General features: G+C 55.8%; 2 protein-coding genes across 3 annotated transcripts in view; both read left to right on the plus strand.

Moving 5' to 3' along the window:
• Positions 1-16,745, plus strand: part of NFKBIB (NFKB inhibitor beta) — a 1,076,695-nt gene that overhangs the window by 804,076 nt on the left and 255,874 nt on the right. The gene's annotated exons all lie outside the window — the stretch shown is intronic.
• Positions 1-16,745, plus strand: part of RYR1 (ryanodine receptor 1) — a 117,937-nt gene that overhangs the window by 99,552 nt on the left and 1,640 nt on the right. For both annotated transcript variants that reach the window (XM_084958575.1, NM_001001534.2), the window contains 12 exon segments: positions 2,553-2,894; positions 5,824-6,636; positions 7,312-7,382; positions 7,956-8,109; positions 8,645-8,731; positions 9,726-9,977; positions 10,742-10,872; positions 12,438-12,480; positions 13,904-14,034; positions 14,145-14,205; positions 14,515-14,661; positions 14,974-15,108. In XM_084958575.1, the coding sequence (XP_084814701.1) occupies positions 2,553-2,894; positions 5,824-6,636; positions 7,312-7,382; positions 7,956-8,109; positions 8,645-8,731; positions 9,726-9,977; positions 10,742-10,872; positions 12,438-12,480; positions 13,904-14,034; positions 14,145-14,205; positions 14,515-14,661; positions 14,974-15,108 (2,367 nt within the window).

Below are 16,745 nucleotides of genomic sequence, written 5' to 3' on the forward strand. Positions count from 1 at the left end.
AACGGCAGCCGAGCCTTGGGCCTTGCTCATATCTCCGTGAAGTGTGCAGGTCTCAAGAAAAGTGTTCACAGTATAAGCCTGGATCCCCTCCGACCTTCTCTGGAAGAGAAGGAACTTCCAGCAAAGGAAACTGACAATAGTCAGAAAAGAAGATGTTTCAAAAGAAAGGGATAGTCACATGGACAGTGACAGAGAGAGAGCAGCAACTCACAAGAGCGTAGTCCAGGACCAAACGGAAGGGATGGAGTCCCGGGTCCCATGCGGAGGGTTCGGATTTTAAGAAGGGCTGTGTTAACACTGCATCAGAAGGGAAGGAGCCAGGTTGCAGGTAGAGTTCCTGTGCGATTATGTCTCCACGCTCTGTGGTTTCCAGAGCCCTTCATGATTTGCAAAGCGTGTTACTCATTTAGAAAGCATGTTGCAAAGTTCTTGGCTACAAAGCACTTTTTAGAGACAGAAAACTTCACTTCTGATCATACCCCAGAGCAGCGTTTCTCAGGCTTGCATGTGGCAAGCCATCTGTTGGTCATGAAATTGACTTAGTTAAGTCATGACCGGCATCTTTAAAAAATAAAATAGAATGGAACACTGCAGAGTGTATTACCTAGTGAAAGTAAGAATTGTGTCACGAGATCTTTTTTTTTTTTTTTTTTTTGAGTCACATTGTAAAATGCATTCTTACTGTGGGTGCACTCAAAACATTTGAAAGACTGCCCCAGAGAAGCTCTTGCAAAAAAGTGTGTTGGAGATCAGCACAAGAATGTTACAGGAAAGTGTCTATAAAGTCAAAACTGAAAACAATCTAAATGTCTGTCATCAGGAGACTAGATAGAGTGTTGTATTTCTAAAAGAGGAATACTATGCAGCAGTGAAAAGGCTTTCATTTGATCCATATATAATAAGGATAGATCTTGGAATCAACATACATTTGAGTGGAAAAGAAAAATTACATGATTTTAGCTGTTCTTTAAGTCAAAATAATGCACAGGATACCATTTTTTTGTGTGAGAAAATGACAGAATATAAATAGTAAAAGTATTGACACATAACTTCTTTTTTTAAAATTTCTATGGCTGCACCCATGGCTTATGGAACTTCCTGGGCCAGAGATGGAATCCGAGCCACAGTTGTGACCTACGCCACAGCTGCTGCAGCAATGCCATATCGTTTAACCCACTGCGTGGGCCAGGTATCAAACCTGGGCCTCTGCAGGGACCCGAGCCGCTGCAGGTGGATCCTTAACCCACTGTGCCACAGCAGGAACTCCCACATACTTCTGTTTTTATTGAAGTATCGTTGGTTTACAATATTATATTAGTTTCAAATGTACAACATAGCGATTCAGTATTTTATAGGTTATACCCCATTTAAAATTATTGTAAAGTATTGGCTATGTTCTCTGTGCTATGAAGTATAGCCTTGTAGGTTATTTATTTTATACATAGTAGTTTGTATCTCTTAATCCCCATCCCTATCTTGCCCCTCCCCACCGCCATCTCCCCATTGGTTTGTTCTAGTTTGTTCTCTGTATCTGTGAGTCTGTGTCTGTTTTGTTATATTCATTTATTTTTTAGATTCCACATATAAGTGATAATGTACAATACTTGTCTGACTTACTTCACTAAGTATAATACCCTCTAGGTCCATCCGTGTGACACATGGTTCTTTAGAAGGATGCACCGACCCCAGGATGATGGTTACCTGGGGGCGGGTGGGGGGAATGGAACACAAGCAGGGTACCCAGAAGTCTCCAAGCATACCTGACATGTTTTAGTTCTTAAATATATAGCAGTTGACAAGTATGTCATCAGGGGCATTCGTTCATTCTGGGGTGATGGGCACATAAATTTATTACCAGTTGGAATTCAGAGGCCTCCATGGTGTCGGGTGCCAATTATTTAGTTGCTGGAAATGGTGGGAGGTGGGTGCAAAGACCCTGGGGGAAGGGGCAGCGGTGGTGGTATGTATCATTCAGGGCCCTGGCCTTAAGGGGACTGGTATGGAGGAAAGAGTCATTATCTAACTTGGCGACAGAAGGAGCTGTGTGGGCAGGATGGCTTGACTGACCTTTGAGGGAGAGACGGCCAGCATAGAGAGGGCCAGGGAGAGAAATGCCATACTTCCATCTCTTCCTGCTCCCTGACCCCAAAGGGATGGGTCGCACCCACAGCCAGAAGTTCAGGAGAGCCTCTGGTACAGCCCATAGTTGCCGCCTGTACAGAGCAGGCCTGCAGGGGCTCGCCAAGATGGGAGCTTGAGGCAACTGCTACACAAGGGCCGAGTTCCATCAATTCACATCTTACCGTCCCTGAGAATGGAATGTATCTGACGGTGGGTGGTGGCTCAATGCTGTGGAAATGTAGCATTGAGCATTTTAATGGTTGGTATAGTCTTATCCATGCCACCCGGCAGGGTGTCGGCCTTGGATGCTGGTGACATGATTCTGGACTTTGCTGTCTGAAAAATCTATAGTTGTTTCAGCAAGGGCTGTGGGGCTCCCTAGGCCACTCCCCTCTAACCCCGGCACCCCCTTACCCCTGCCCACACCCCAGGCCATGGACAGCCAGAAGCAGTTCACCGGTCCGGAAATCCAGTTCCTGCTTTCGTGCTCTGAAGCGGATGAGAACGAGATGATCGACTGCGAGGAGTTCGCCAACCGCTTCCAGGAGCCAGCCCGTGACATTGGCTTCAACGTAGCTGTGCTGCTGACCAACTTGTCGGAGCACGTGCCGCACGACCCGCGCCTGCGCAACTTCCTCGAGCTGGCGGAGAGCATCCTCGAGTACTTCCGGCCCTACCTGGGCCGCATCGAGATCATGGGCGCCTCGCGCCGCATCGAGCGTATCTACTTTGAGATATCGGAGACCAACCGCGCCCAGTGGGAGATGCCCCAGGTGGGTGGACCCGCAAACCTGCACGCTCGCCTCCCCGGGCTTCGGGGCATGCTCCTTGCACCCTTGGACCCCACATGGGGCTGTGCACGCTTTGCACACCTGCTCTGCAGACTGGTGGGCCCCTGCTCCACTCGTGCAAGTCCATGCCCGCCCTTTTGCGTACGTTGTATGAGCGCTGCTGTGCCCTCGCGGTGCATCCCGGGTTCTCCCATGAACACCTCTTGCAGGCTCGACCCACACATGGAGGTAAACCCTCATACACGCAGCAGCGGCCCTGTGCCCCCACTATGGCTGTACTCTCTCATACTTGAGCCCACGTGGTGACATACACCTTGCTCACCTTCCTAGCAGCCTCTGGTGTGCCCTCTCTTGGCCCTGCTCTGTCCACACCCACTCTTTTGCACACTCACCTTGGGAGCTCTGGGGTGTCCTATATGCTGGCCCACCCCTCACCAGTCACCGCCCGTGCCCCCAAATGCCGAGTGTCCATCCTGCTTATTCTAGGCATACATAGGGGTGCACATCTCTTGCACACTCACTCGGGGGATACCAAGTGTGCCTTCCTGCAGCTCTGGCACACCATATGATTGCTCACCCCTCACTCATTCACCAACATATGCCTTGATACACCCATGCTCACCCACGTGCTCTTGGACCACCCTCCCCAGTTCATCTGCAAGAGCCGCCACCAGGGTGATGGCCCAGCCTACTCCTTGGCCTGATATGCTCGAGCCCATAAGTGGTGGGTTTTTAATTTTTGTTTTGGGTTTTTGTTGTTGTTGTTTGTTTTTTTTGTTTTTGCTTTTTAGGGCTTCACCCACAGCATGTGGAAGTGCCCAGGCTAGGGGTCGAATCAAAGCTACAGCTGCCAGCCTACACCACAGCCACAGCCACGCCAGATCCAAGCCTCGTCTGCGACCTACACCACAGCTCACGGCAATGCCAGATCCTAACCCACTGATCAAGGCCGGGGATCAAACCCTCATCCTTATGGTGCCTAGTTGGATTCATTAACCACTGAGCCGCAAAGGGAACTCCTCATAAGTGTTTAAATGCCCCTCACACACTCACTTGCTAACATGCCCTTGGCACACCCGGAGCCCACCTCACACACTCCCATGTGCCCCTCATGCTTGCTCAGTGCCCAGCCCTGTCATCCAGGTGGCCCTCCTGCTCACACTCTCGCAATGCACACCAAGCCTGCGAGCCCCTTACCTGCTCCTTGCACTCACGTGTCCCTTAGATGACCCCAGGCATCTACACACTCCTCCCCCTTGCTCTTGCACACCCTTCCCATCTTACACTCACAGTCCATGAGGCTTGCCCTCCCCTCATCTCCTCAACACCTGGGCCCCTTGCATCTCCTCAGTAACACGTAGCTCATGCACACCTAGGCTTGTGCCCCGCCCTGAGCCCTGCCTTCATGTTCCAGGCCCTCTTACGCTGATTCCCGGCTCCCTCTGCACACTCATCCTGCTGCACGTGCACTGACCATCTGATTGCAGACCCCTCCCACACTGGCACTCCCCCGCCCTGGTTTTGCCCAGGCCTTCCCAGCCTGACCACGTGGCCAGGTCCGCGGAGCACACTGAGCCCGGCACGTCACATTCTTCCCACATCCTCCCATGCCGCCACACCCCCCTCGCACCCGACTCCTCCCTTAGCCCCTGGTACCCCCCACAGGCTCCTGCGCAGCAGCCTCTTCACACACATCACGGAACCCCCCAGATTTTGCACACTCACCTGTGTTTCTTGGGGCACCACTGTATACTCATGCTCCTCTCCAATCTGCCTTAAAAGCCATTGCAGCATCCGTGCACCCAGGATGTCTGTGCATCATCAGCAGGAAGCCCTGGCTCACCACTGGCTCCTCACACTCTTGTACCTGAGCGGGCGCTCCACCCTTCCCCCCTCCCCCACCCCCCCTTACGTGCCCTCCATGTGCGCACTCTTTCTGTCAGTGTTAGTCCTCTAAACACCCACTTCCTCCTGCTCGCTCCTTCCCATTCCCACCGCCTCCTACGGGTCCAGAGCCCACGAGGCCCGCCAGCACTCACGCAGCAGTGCTATGACAGCAGACACTGTGCGGCATTTAGTACGTGCCAGGCGCTGTTCTAATCACTCAATCTCTATTAACGTGTTTAATCCTCACACCAACCATAATATGCATAGGTCGTATCATTATTCCCTGATTTACAGACGGGGAAACTGAGGCCCAGAGAGTTATCTCTAACTTAGTGGCAGAATCAGGATTCAAAGCCAGGCAGGCTGGCTGCAAAACCTTTGCTCTCAACCATTATTGTCCGTCCCTCAAAGAAGCCAAAAGTGGAGTTTCTGTGTGGCTCAGTGGGTTAAGAACCCAACTAGCATCCATGAGGATGTTTGATCCCTGGCCTTGTTCAGTAGGTTAACTGCAAGCAAGCTGCTGGCGTGGGTCTTAGATGCTGTTCCGATCTGGCATGGCTGTGGCTGTGGTGTAGCCTGGCAGCTGCAGCTCCAATTAGACACCTGCCCTGGGAGGGTGGGGGGAGAGCCAAAACCATTGATTCTGGAACCAGCTTGTGGGGGATTGGAATCCTACACCCACCACCTCTCAGCTCCATCACTCTGAGCACTTGACTATGTGGGCCTCCATTTCCTCACCTATGAAACAGGGATGGATAATAGCCCCTAACTAGGATGGTTTGTGAGGATTGCTTGGATGCCATATGTAAAATGCTTGATCCGGGGCCGGCCTTGCTGAAGTTCTATTTACAAGTGCATCTTCAGCAATCACTGCATAGGTTTGTGACTAATAATAAAAACAACGACCGTCGCTTAAAACGGTGGCTGCTGCGGCGAACGCTCGCTCGCAGCCGCGACTGCCCTTGTCCCAAGTCCCTGCGGACTGGACGGCTCCCCATCACGTCCCCTCTGCCCCGCGCTGCAGGTGAAGGAGTCGAAGCGTCAGTTCATCTTCGACGTGGTGAACGAGGGTGGCGAGTCGGAGAAGATGGAGCTCTTCGTGAGCTTCTGCGAGGACACCATCTTCGAGATGCAGATCGCTGCACAGATCTCGGAGCCCGAGGGCGAGCCGGAGGAGGATGAGGACGAGGGCGCGGGCCTGGCGGAGGCGGGCGCTGAGGGCGCGGAGGAGGGCGCGGTGGGGCCCGAGGGCGCGGCGGGGACCGCGGCGGCCGGCTTGACGGCGCGGCTGGCAGCGGCCACGAGCCGGGCTCTGCGCGGCCTCAGCTACCGCAGCCTGCGGCGGCGCGTGCGGCGGCTGCGGCGGCTCACAGCGCGGGAGGCGGCCACGGCGCTGGCCGCGCTGCTCTGGGCGGCGCTGGCGCACGCGGGGGCGGCGGGGGCCGGGGCGGCGGCGGGCGCGCTGCGCCTGCTCTGGGGCTCGCTCTTTGGTGGCGGCCTGGTGGAGGGTGCCAAGAAGGTGACGGTGACCGAGCTCCTGGCGGGCATGCCCGATCCCACGGGCGACGAGGTGCACGGCGAGCAGCCGGCTGGGCCCGGCGGCGAGGCGGACGGCGAGGGCGCGGGCGAGGGCGCGGGCGAAGCCCTGGAGGGCGCGGGCGACGAGGAGGTGGCGGTGCAGGAGGCCGGCCCGGGAGGCGCAGACGGGGCTGTGGCCGTGGCCGAAGGGGGCCCCTTCCGGCCCGAAGGGGCTGGCGGCCTCGGGGACATGGGTGACACGACGCCTGCGGAGCCGCCCACGCCCGAGGGCTCCCCTATCATCAAGAGGAAGCTGGGGGTGAGCCTGCGGGCAGGGGCTTCAGGGTTCTCGAGTCTTTGGGGGTAGGATGGAGGGCGAGAGAGGGAAGGAGAGACTCTAATAACAGAGGGTGGTTGGCGTGTGCAGAGAAAGAGGAACCTCAGAGATATGTGGAGACAGGCGCAGAGATGGATGCAGAGATGGAGACCAGGCGGCCGGGTGGTTGTGCGTCTGGGAGAAACAGAGAAAAAGATAACTGGGGCCAGAGACGGCAAGAGATCCAAAGACCAAATTAGAGGGGAAATGGGACAAGAACTAAAAAGACCCAAGATAGGGTTAGGGACCCTGGGAAAGAGATACGGAGGGGGTGGGGAATTAAGTAGCCCACGGGACAGAGGCCCCTAGAGCATGCCCAGGCCCTCGGGGTGATGAGGTCTAGGGGGCTGCGGTTGTCAAGGTGATGGGAAGCCCTGGTGGAGGAAGAGCTCCACTTGGACTCAGCCTGACTCTGCAGTGTTTCCTAAAACCTCACCTCTCCAGCCTCATTTTTCCCTCTTAAAGAATTTGTAATCCCTCTTCTGGGAGGTGGGAGGAGAGCAAAGCTTGGATTGCCCAGGGGAAACAGCCAGAAGGGGACCCAGAGAGGAACGGGCAGGTCAGCCCTGAGAGGTACTGGGGGTGTGGGCTCAGTCCTGATGCTCACCCTGCCACCAGGTGGATGGAGAGGAAGAGGAGCTGCCGCCGGAGCCGGAACCGGAGCCGGAGCCAGAGCCTGAGAAAGCTGAGTAAGTGGCTTTGAGGTCCAAGGAGGCCCAGCCCCTATCGCTGCCTCCTTCTTGGACTGGGAGCCTCCTGAGGTCAGGGCCTGAAGCTGCCCTGGTCACCCTGTGACCTCAGCATGGTCCAGGCCCCGGCCCCAAGGAGGGGCTCTGTGAAAGGCAGCAGAGAAAGGAATGCTCCTGTCTTACCCCCAAGCCTTTCTACCAGCCACTCCTGCTGCCTGCAGCACCTTCCCCCACGCTTCATCTCAACCTTCTTCCTCCTTCCCATCTTGGCTCACATGTCTCCTTCTCCAGGAAGCCAACCTTGATACCGCCCCCGCCCCCCCCCCAAGTTGAAGAGGTGTCTCCTGAACTTACCCCATCCAAGCCCTGATCACTCTGGGGCCTGGTGACGGGACTGGAGCTCCATGCAGACAGGGCTGGAGGTTGTCTCACCACTATGTCCCCAGCACCATCTAGACCTGGACCAGGCATGGGGTGGGCCCTGTGGCTTTGAATGAATGAATGGATGGATGGGTGAATGAATGAATGCATTTCTCAGGCACCTCCTCACTCTCTCTGTGTCCTGCCCTGCAGTGCTGAGAATGGGGAGAAGGAAGAAGTCCCCAAGCCCCCACCAGAGCCCCCCAAGAAGACAGCTCCTCCTCCACCCCCTCCAAAGAAGGAGGAGGGTGGAAGCGGGGGCCTGGAATTCTGGGGAGAACTGGAAGTACAGAGGGTGAAGTTCTTGGTGAGGACCCAGCAAGGGCACCCCGAAGCCTCCTTGCCCAGGGAAACGCACCTTCACACCACCTCTCCCCCCATCCTGCTCTTGAGCCCACCTGTGCCAGACTCAGCTCTGAGGGGAACCCAGGCTGGGCAGAGGACAGAGATGTCCCCAGACAGAGCAGAACCCAGGCACAGGGCAGCATGTTTAGGTGGTCCTCCCTTGGCTCCCTGGGCTGTTCAGCATCCTTTTTCCAGCCCCCACACCCTTGCTCACCTGGAGCCACTGGCCTCGGCTTCCCACCCCCATCCTCCATCCTTGTTTATAACATGGGCCTATCAGCAGCACCCACTTCAGAGGGTCGCGGTGAGAAACAGGTTCATGCCTATAAAGCTCGTAGCCCCGGCCTGGGTGTACAGAGTGAGCTGTCAGTAAGTGGGAGGTTGTGGGGCCAGATACCGAGGACTGCAGTGCCTGAGTCGTGGGTGTGATGGGGTGACTTCTCCAGCAAAGTGGGTGGACTGTGAGCTCTGTCTTTCTCTTTCTCTCCTCGTCTTAGAACTACCTCTCCCGGAACTTTTACACTCTGCGATTCCTTGCCCTCTTCTTGGCATTTGCCATCAACTTCATCTTGCTGTTTTATAAGGTGCTGCTCAAGAGGGGCCAGGAGGACCAGGCGCTCATCTGGGCTGTGGGGCGGGAGGCTCAGCCCCTAGCAGGTTCCCAGGGCCCTTGCTGTTCACCAGGGACAAGGTGTTGGGCTCAGGGTCCTCAGGAAAGTTCAAGCTGGACACCTGGATCTTGGGACCCCCGTGGGGATGAGTGTGGGTATCTGGGTTGCTCTGGAACAGATGCCTGAGTGTTTGCAGGAATTAGAGCAGGGAGCCAGTTCTGGGTTCCACACTCACCCTGCACCTCGGCAACACCACTGATTCAGTTCCATCTTTTGGCTTTTGCATGAGCTAAAGAGAAATGTGTGGGGAGGAGGAAATGGGAAGCTCATGGAATAGAAGGAGAAGGCTAAGAATCAGGCCTCTCAAAGGACAAAGGGACCCTCAGGGTCTTGCCAGGGATTTAGATGATAGGACAGAGAGGCCGTCTAGCAGAGTGATCAGAGCATGGCTTCTGCGGCGTCAGATCCTGGCTCTGCCACTCACTAGCTGCATGATATTAGGCAAAGTGCTTAATCTTTCGGTGCCTTAATTTCCTGATCTGTGTAAGGGGTGATGGCAGCATCTACATCTTAGAGCTCTGGGAGTTAAGGGGGTCGACACATGTAAAGCACTTAAAATAGTACCTGGAAGAGAAAGGTGCTGTAGAAATGTTAGCTCCTACGAATGTTAGTATTGGTGTTAATATTAGTGTTCACATTAGTCTCTTGAGGGATCCACTGACAGTCAAGATGAACCAACTCTATTTTCAGTCCTCCTGTCACTGGGTTCAATAGTCAGAGTCCCAGGACAGAGTTGGATTTGCTAGCTAGGGTCCTGGGCTCACCCCTTGATCTTAGTTGACAGTCCTGCCAAGACTGTCGGACAAGGGCCTCGGGGTCAGAGGCTTTGTTCACGGGTTCTGGGTATGGCAGACCAGTGGCCGGGACACCAGGGTCCCCACCCTGACTGACCTCTGTCCCCCTTTAGGTCTCGGACTCTCCACCAGGGGAGGATGACATGGAGGGCTCAGCAGCCGGGGACCTGTCAGGTGCAGGCTCTGGTGGCGGCTCTGGTTGGGGCTCCGGGGCCGGAGAGGAGGTGGAAGGCGACGAGGACGAGAACATGGTGTACTACTTCCTGGAGGAGAGCACGGGCTACATGGAGCCCGCCTTGCGCTGCCTGAGCCTGCTGCACACGCTGGTGGCCTTTCTCTGCATCATAGGCTACAACTGCCTCAAGGTGGGCCATGACCACAGCCTTGGGGCTTGTGTGTGTTTGCAGGGGGGTGGGGACACCAACTGAGAGGACCTGGGGCAGGGGCTGGGGGTCTCACACAGCAGTTGGGATGGAGGGGGCCCCCCATTGGGACAAGGGCTGGGGGGTTGAATGCAGAATTCAGGTCTTCAGCAAGGATGATATTCAGGCTGAGATTGGATGTGGGTCATTACCCTATGACAGTGTTCATTTCTGGATCAAGAAGCAAAATTTGTCATCAGTGTCTGTGAGGGTCTGTGGGCCTCAGCCATAACATGGGTGCTAATAGGAGGATGTGGATTCCGACACCAGCTGTGCCTGAAGTTTGTGATGCCCCATCAGGTGTGTTAGGAAAACTTCAGGATGGGCTCCGAGAGATCGGAGGGCCTAGCAAACCTTGATATTTTACAACTGGACCAATGGAGGTTGGCTTAGAACTTTTGCATATGCTGTTCCCTCTGCCTGGAAGGCTGTGCCTTTCTCCCACCTCCTCTCACCTGCTCATTTGATTCCTCCTCCTTCCCTTGGGAGGCCGCAGGCCACAGCCGCCACCACTTCTGGGCGCTCCCCTGTATTTCTTCCCATCCCCGGTGCTGACCCTCTGACCGCGTTTCCACATGACTGCCCTCCTCCCTCTGGGAACGCGCCTCTGATGGGGGGGGGGTCTCCCGCAGGCTCCCGCAACATCTGGCTCCCGCCGGGGCTGCGGTCTCCTGACGCCCACCCCTTGGCCTCCCTGCACAATCTAGGTGCCCCTGGTGATCTTTAAGCGGGAGAAGGAACTGGCCCGGAAGCTGGAGTTTGACGGCCTCTACATCACGGAGCAGCCCGAGGATGATGACGTGAAGGGGCAGTGGGACCGGCTGGTGCTCAACACACCGTAAGGGGCCCGCACCCCTCCACCCCGGGCTGGGTGGGGAAGCAGAGCTGGGCTTGTACTCCAGTCCCAGCCCAGGCCTCGAAAGATGGGGTTCCAGTCACTGCTGGTTCTGACCCATTTTCCCCAAGGCTTCATCTTCCTCTTCGTAATATAGATGTCCTGGGCGTTACAGTACCTGGGCAGTGCTGGTGACACACGGAGGTTCCTGGGCCCCAGCCCTGGAGATTCCGGTTCAGTGGGGAGGAGCCCAGAAACCTGCCTTTTAAATTGTCCCCGCATGTGATTCTCGCCAGGTGCCATGAGTGGGAAATCTATGAAATCATTTGATTTTTAAACTGAGCCCAGGGGAGTTCCCTTGGTGGCTCATTGGTTAACGAACCCAACTAGGATCCATAAGGACGCAGGTTCGATCCCTGGCCTCTCTCTGTGGGTTATGGATCCAGCGTTGCCATGAACTGTGGTGTAGGTCGCAGACATGGCTCGGATCCAGCGTTGCCATATCTGGCAGCTACAGCTCCGATTAGACCCTTAGCCTGGGAACCTCCATATGCCATGGGTGCAGCCCTAAAAAAAAAAAAAAAAGTAGTGTCTGGGAGTTTCAGACACTATTTGGAACTTAGAGAAGTGGCTGAGTTGTGGCTCAGCAGGTCAGAATCCCCACATAGTGTCCGTGAGGATGCAGGTTTGATCCCTGGCCTCACAAGCTGCCACGTAGGTCACAGATGCGGCTCGGATGTGATGTTCCCATGGCTGTGACATAGACTGTAGCTGTAGCTCTGATTGGACCCCTGGCCTGGAACTTCCATATGCCATAGGTGCGGCCCTAAAAAGAAAAAAAAAAATGAAATAGTGCCTGCCAAGACCTCAACTTCTAAATACCATTTCCTGCAACAAGGAACCAAGCTCCCTGGAGAAGTGGCAGATTTCAGGGCTGAGGCAGGGAGGTGTAAAATGAGCCTGGATTATCTCCTGTGTCAGAAAGCAAAGGAGTGCTCAGTGAGACATGGTGACATGCCCAAAGGACCCAGCCGCCAGCTAGAAGGGGCTCTCTGAGGACAAAGCAGGGACCATTTGAGCATTGATAAAGATAGGAAGTGCCACAACTTGAGGTCTAAATCCATGGATTCATAATAAATCTACTCCACTCCCCCTCCACACACAACTCATTGGCCACCTTTGCAGGATGTTAGGGCATCATCTCATCAGCTAGAGAACTAGTAAATAAAGGGCCAGAATCATCAAATAAAATGAGATAGATCAGTGAGAGAGAGCACAGCACTCCCTGGAGCCGGAAGAGGGCCAGGCTGCCGACCCGACTCCTCCTCACTGAGGGCAGTTCTGGGGTCTTTGCATGTCCTGGCTTCGAATGCAGAGGGGGGGGGGAAGGGTTGACCCTGGGCACATGTCACCTGGCCTGGGGTCTTTACAGCCTGACCGTGAATGAGAGGTGACCCTACTGTGTGGCGTCCCCTGTGCGAAAGGCGCTGGAATTCCATGCCGCCCCGGCCCTGGTGGGTGCCCCCATTCCCTCCCGCCCTAACATCTCCTGGCCTCTCTCTCGGCAGGTCTTTCCCCAGCAACTACTGGGACAAGTTTGTCAAGCGGAAGGTGAGAGGGTGTGGATGAAGGTGGAAGGGCCTCCCGGGCTGGGTCCCTTGCTGCCACCAGGCCATCTGAGCCCTATCACGTACTCGCTTGGTGTGTGACCTTGGGCACAGGGCTTTGCCACTCTGTTGGCCTCCATTTGCCCATCTGGAAATGGGCGTGATCATCACCCCCCGTCCCTGTAATGAGGTGATCCACGCCGCAGGCATAGCTTACTGCCCGGCGCAGAGGAAGTCCTCGGTGACTGTTAGTTTTGAGGGAGGAGGGAAGGCATCCTATTTAAGCACACAGACTCTGGAGCTGGCTTGTCTGCTTTTCTGCTCCCGGCTGTGTCCACCTCTCTGCGCCTCAGTGTCCCTCATATTCAAAGTGAGGGAATAAGAGGGTCAACCCCCTCTTAGAGGGCTGTTGTGACGATTACGCGACCTACTGTGTGACCAGTATCTGGCCCATAGGAAAGCATCAGACAAGTCTTGGCTGTTCCGGTCAGTCATTCACTCAACAAATGATTATTGAGCATTGACTGTGTGCCAGGAACCATTTTAGGGACCTGGAATCCAGTAGTAAACACTGAGCTGGAAAGACATAAAGAACACAGTGGAGTTCCCTTGTGGTGAAGCAGAAACGAATCTGACTAGTATCCACGAGTTTGCAGGTTCAACCCCTGGCCTCCGTCAGTAGGTCGGGATCCAGCGTTGCCGTGAGCTGTGGTGCAGGCCCCAGACATGGCTTGGGTCTGGCGTTGCTGTGGCTGCGGTGGAGGCTAGCAGCTGGAGCTCGGATTCGACCCCCAGCCTGGGAGCTTCCATATGCAGTGGGTGTGGCCCCTAAAAAGCAAAACAAAGAAAGGAAAAGAGCACCTGTACTGTGTCCAGGGGGTGATGAGTGCTGTAGAAGAAAAAAAGCCACGAAGAGGGGCGGGAAGTCCTTGGGTGTGGGTCCAGAGAGGTTGCTCTTCCAGGCAGGATGGATGGTCAGGAGGTGAGGGAGTGAGCCCAGAGGAAATTTGGGGGAAGAGCGTCCTAGGCAGGGGGGAGCAGCCAGTGCAAAGGTCCTGGGGTAGGAATGTGCCTGGTGTATTTGAGGAGCTGTGGGGAGGGCAGCGTGGCTGAAGCACAGTGAGTGAGGGGGTGAGTGGGAGGAGATAGTTGACAGGGGCCCAGTTTATACAGGATTCCTTGTCTACCTGCCTAATAATAGTAACTTACCCCAATTAATTTGGCTAATGAATTAACTGGATCTTTATCACTGTGGACCCTCCCTCTGAGAATCTGAAGGAAGCTCTGGCCCTTCTCCCCAGGAAAACGCATCCCCAGTTTCTTGCACAAAGTTCCGACTGCCCCCACCCGCACCCCCGCCCCCGCCCTGTGTAGGCCATGACCCTCCCACTCCAGTTTGTCTGCATGGCCCCCGCTCTCCCGCGCAGGTCCTGGACAAGCACGGGGACATCTACGGGCGGGAGCGGATCGCCGAGCTGCTGGGTATGGATCTGGCCACGCTGGAGATCACAGCCCACAACGAGCGCAAGCCTGAACCACCGCCAGGGCTGCTCACCTGGTGAGCAGAGGTTGACCCCGCACGGCCGGGAGGGCAGGCAGCGGAGGGGGTCAGGGTCCGACGCCCCCCCGCCCCCACCTCTGGCCATCCCTCCTCCCTCCACCCCACAGGCTCATGTCCATCGATGTCAAGTACCAGATCTGGAAGTTTGGGGTCATCTTCACAGACAACGTGAGGAGGGATTCATGGTGGGGAGGGACCCGCAGGGGAAGTCCTGAGTCCTGAGCCCCGGAACACCTCTGCTCCCAGGCCCCTGGTCCCCCAGAATGCTCTTCAATTCCCAGGACACCTCTTCTGCAGAGGGTTCCCCAACGCCCCCAGGATGGTTTCTCACCCAGAATGCCCCATGGTTCTAGAATGTTCCCGATCCTTCAAATAACCCCTAACCAGAGACCCCGGCGCCTTGGCCCCCAGCGCACACCCAGCACTCTTGAATACTCCTGGGCCCCCTGAGTGACCCCTGACCCCGTGTGCCGGCAGTCGTTCCTGTACCTGGGCTGGTACATGGTGATGTCCCTCCTGGGTCACTACAACAACTTCTTCTTCGCTGCCCACCTCCTGGACATTGCCATGGGGGTCAAGACGCTGCGTACCATCCTCTCGTCCGTCACCCACAATGGCAAACAGGTGTGGAGAGGACCGGCCTGGGGGGCGGGCGCCAGTGGGACGTGGGCGGCGGGCAGCTAAGGTGAGGAGGGGCAAGGCCGGTGGGGCGGGCCACCGGGGGCGGAGTCGAACTGGGACAGAGAGAGAGACAGAGAGACAGAGAGAGACAGAGAGACAGAGACAGAGAGACAGAGACAGAGAGACAGACAGAGACAGAGAGACAGAGACAGAGAGACAGAGACAGAGAGACAGACAGAGACAGAGACACACACAGCTGGGAAGGTGAGGGGTGAGCCGAGCGAGGCGCTGACCTGCTCCCCGCCCCGCCCCCAGCTGGTGATGACCGTGGGCCTCCTGGCGGTTGTGGTCTACCTGTACACCGTGGTGGCCTTCAACTTCTTCCGCAAGTTCTACAACAAGAGCGAGGACGAGGACGAGCCTGACATGAAGTGTGATGACATGATGACGGTGAGCCCCTGCCCCCAACACTCTTGGGCATGCTGTTGACCATTCCTGACCCTCAGTTTTCCCATCCGGAAAGGGGGTGAGTAATAGCACCCACCTTGTCGACTTACTGGGAGGATTCAGTGAGGCACTTGGAATAGTGCCCGGTAAATGTGAGCCACTACTGTTATTTGAGATTTTGTTTGTTTGTTTTTTGTTTTTTTGTTTTTTGCTGTCCCATGGCATGTGGGAGTTCCCGGGCCAGGGATCAGATCTGAGCCACAGTTGTGACCTAAGCCCAGCTGCAGCGACCCCGGATCCTTAACCCGCTGCTGCCTGGCCAGGGATTGAACCCACGTCCCAACACTCCCAAGACGCCACACTTTGCCCTCCTGTTGCGCCACAGCAGGAACCCTGCTACTTGAGCTTTTAAAGCTGTTATTATTAGAAAGGGGCTCAGGCACAGTGCCTGACTTACAAGCCTTGTGGTTTTGAATTGGCTACTCACCTGCCCCGTGCTCCGGTGTCCTCACCCGTGACTGGGTGTATAATAATAGTGCCTACAGCCCTAGCGTTGCTTTTAGGACTCAGTGATGCTCCCTGACCAACTAGGAGTTGAAAGTCTTAGCATAGTACCTGGCAGGTGTTAAGGGTTCCATAGATGTGAGCTACTGTTATCACTATCTAGAATTAAAAGTCTCATGCAAAGCATACCATGCGTGTTTCTGTTTTCTCTTCTATTCTAAGAGCAGTGGCCGTAACCCACACTGAATTTAACCCACCAGAGGCAGGGGCCACAGTTGAAAGCATCATCCCAGGGCTTCCTCTCAGGAGAGGGCCTGTAATCCGGCTCTGTGCTTGCAGGAACCGTCTAGCTCCTCAGCCCGACATTTGACACCCCGTCAGACCAGGTCTTCCCGCTCAGCCTTGTTCCCACCTGTCCCTGCTCTTGACTCTTAACCAAGACAACTGGGTTCTTTCGCCCCCAGGGGACACAGAAAAAACTGTGTAAAGTCTTTCCCAAGTACCAGGCCGACCGTGGCCCTCCCTCTGATCAGAACCTTCTTGCCGTTCCCCAGTACTTTCCCCATGGTTTACAAAGCCGGGGAAAGCTCGCCTGGCCTGAGTCTAACCACAGTCCTTCTTGCTTTTTGCTCTCTGGTTGCCTGGTCCTCCTTCAGTTCCCCTAAGATCATGTGTTTCCTCCCAACCCAGGCTTTTTGCATCTGACATTCACTCGGCCCCTCCCACCCAGGCCCTGCCCTGAGAGCACACACCCCTTCCCTTGATGCCGCCCCTTCAGCTTAAGTGCTGCCTCCTACAGGAAGCCCTCCCTGACCTTTGGCTGGACCTCATGTCTCTCCCTGCTCTTGCTCACAGGGCCTCTGTCTCTTAGCCTCGCTGAACCTATTTCAGTTCCTCACAGGAGCAAGAGCTCCTTTGCTCCCCAGCGGTGACATGGCCTGTGTGATTTCCTCGGCCAGGAACACTCTCTCCCAACTGACGTTTCCACCACGTTCCACCTCACACATGGCGCCTCTTCTGGGAAGCCTTGCCTGATCACGCAGGCTGGGCCAGGCTTTCAGAGCTTCAGCATTTCCTGTGCTTCCCCCATCTCACCCCGATTACTCTGCGCCTTCCCCATCCTGGCCCTGAGCCCT

This window comes from Sus scrofa, chromosome 6, assembly GCF_054392235.1.
Source record: "Sus scrofa isolate SSC_HxYL_T2T_F1_AM1 chromosome 6, Sscrofa_HxYL_maternal_Yorkshire_Landrace_v2.0, whole genome shotgun sequence".
NCBI lineage: Eukaryota > Metazoa > Chordata > Mammalia > Artiodactyla > Suidae > Sus > Sus scrofa.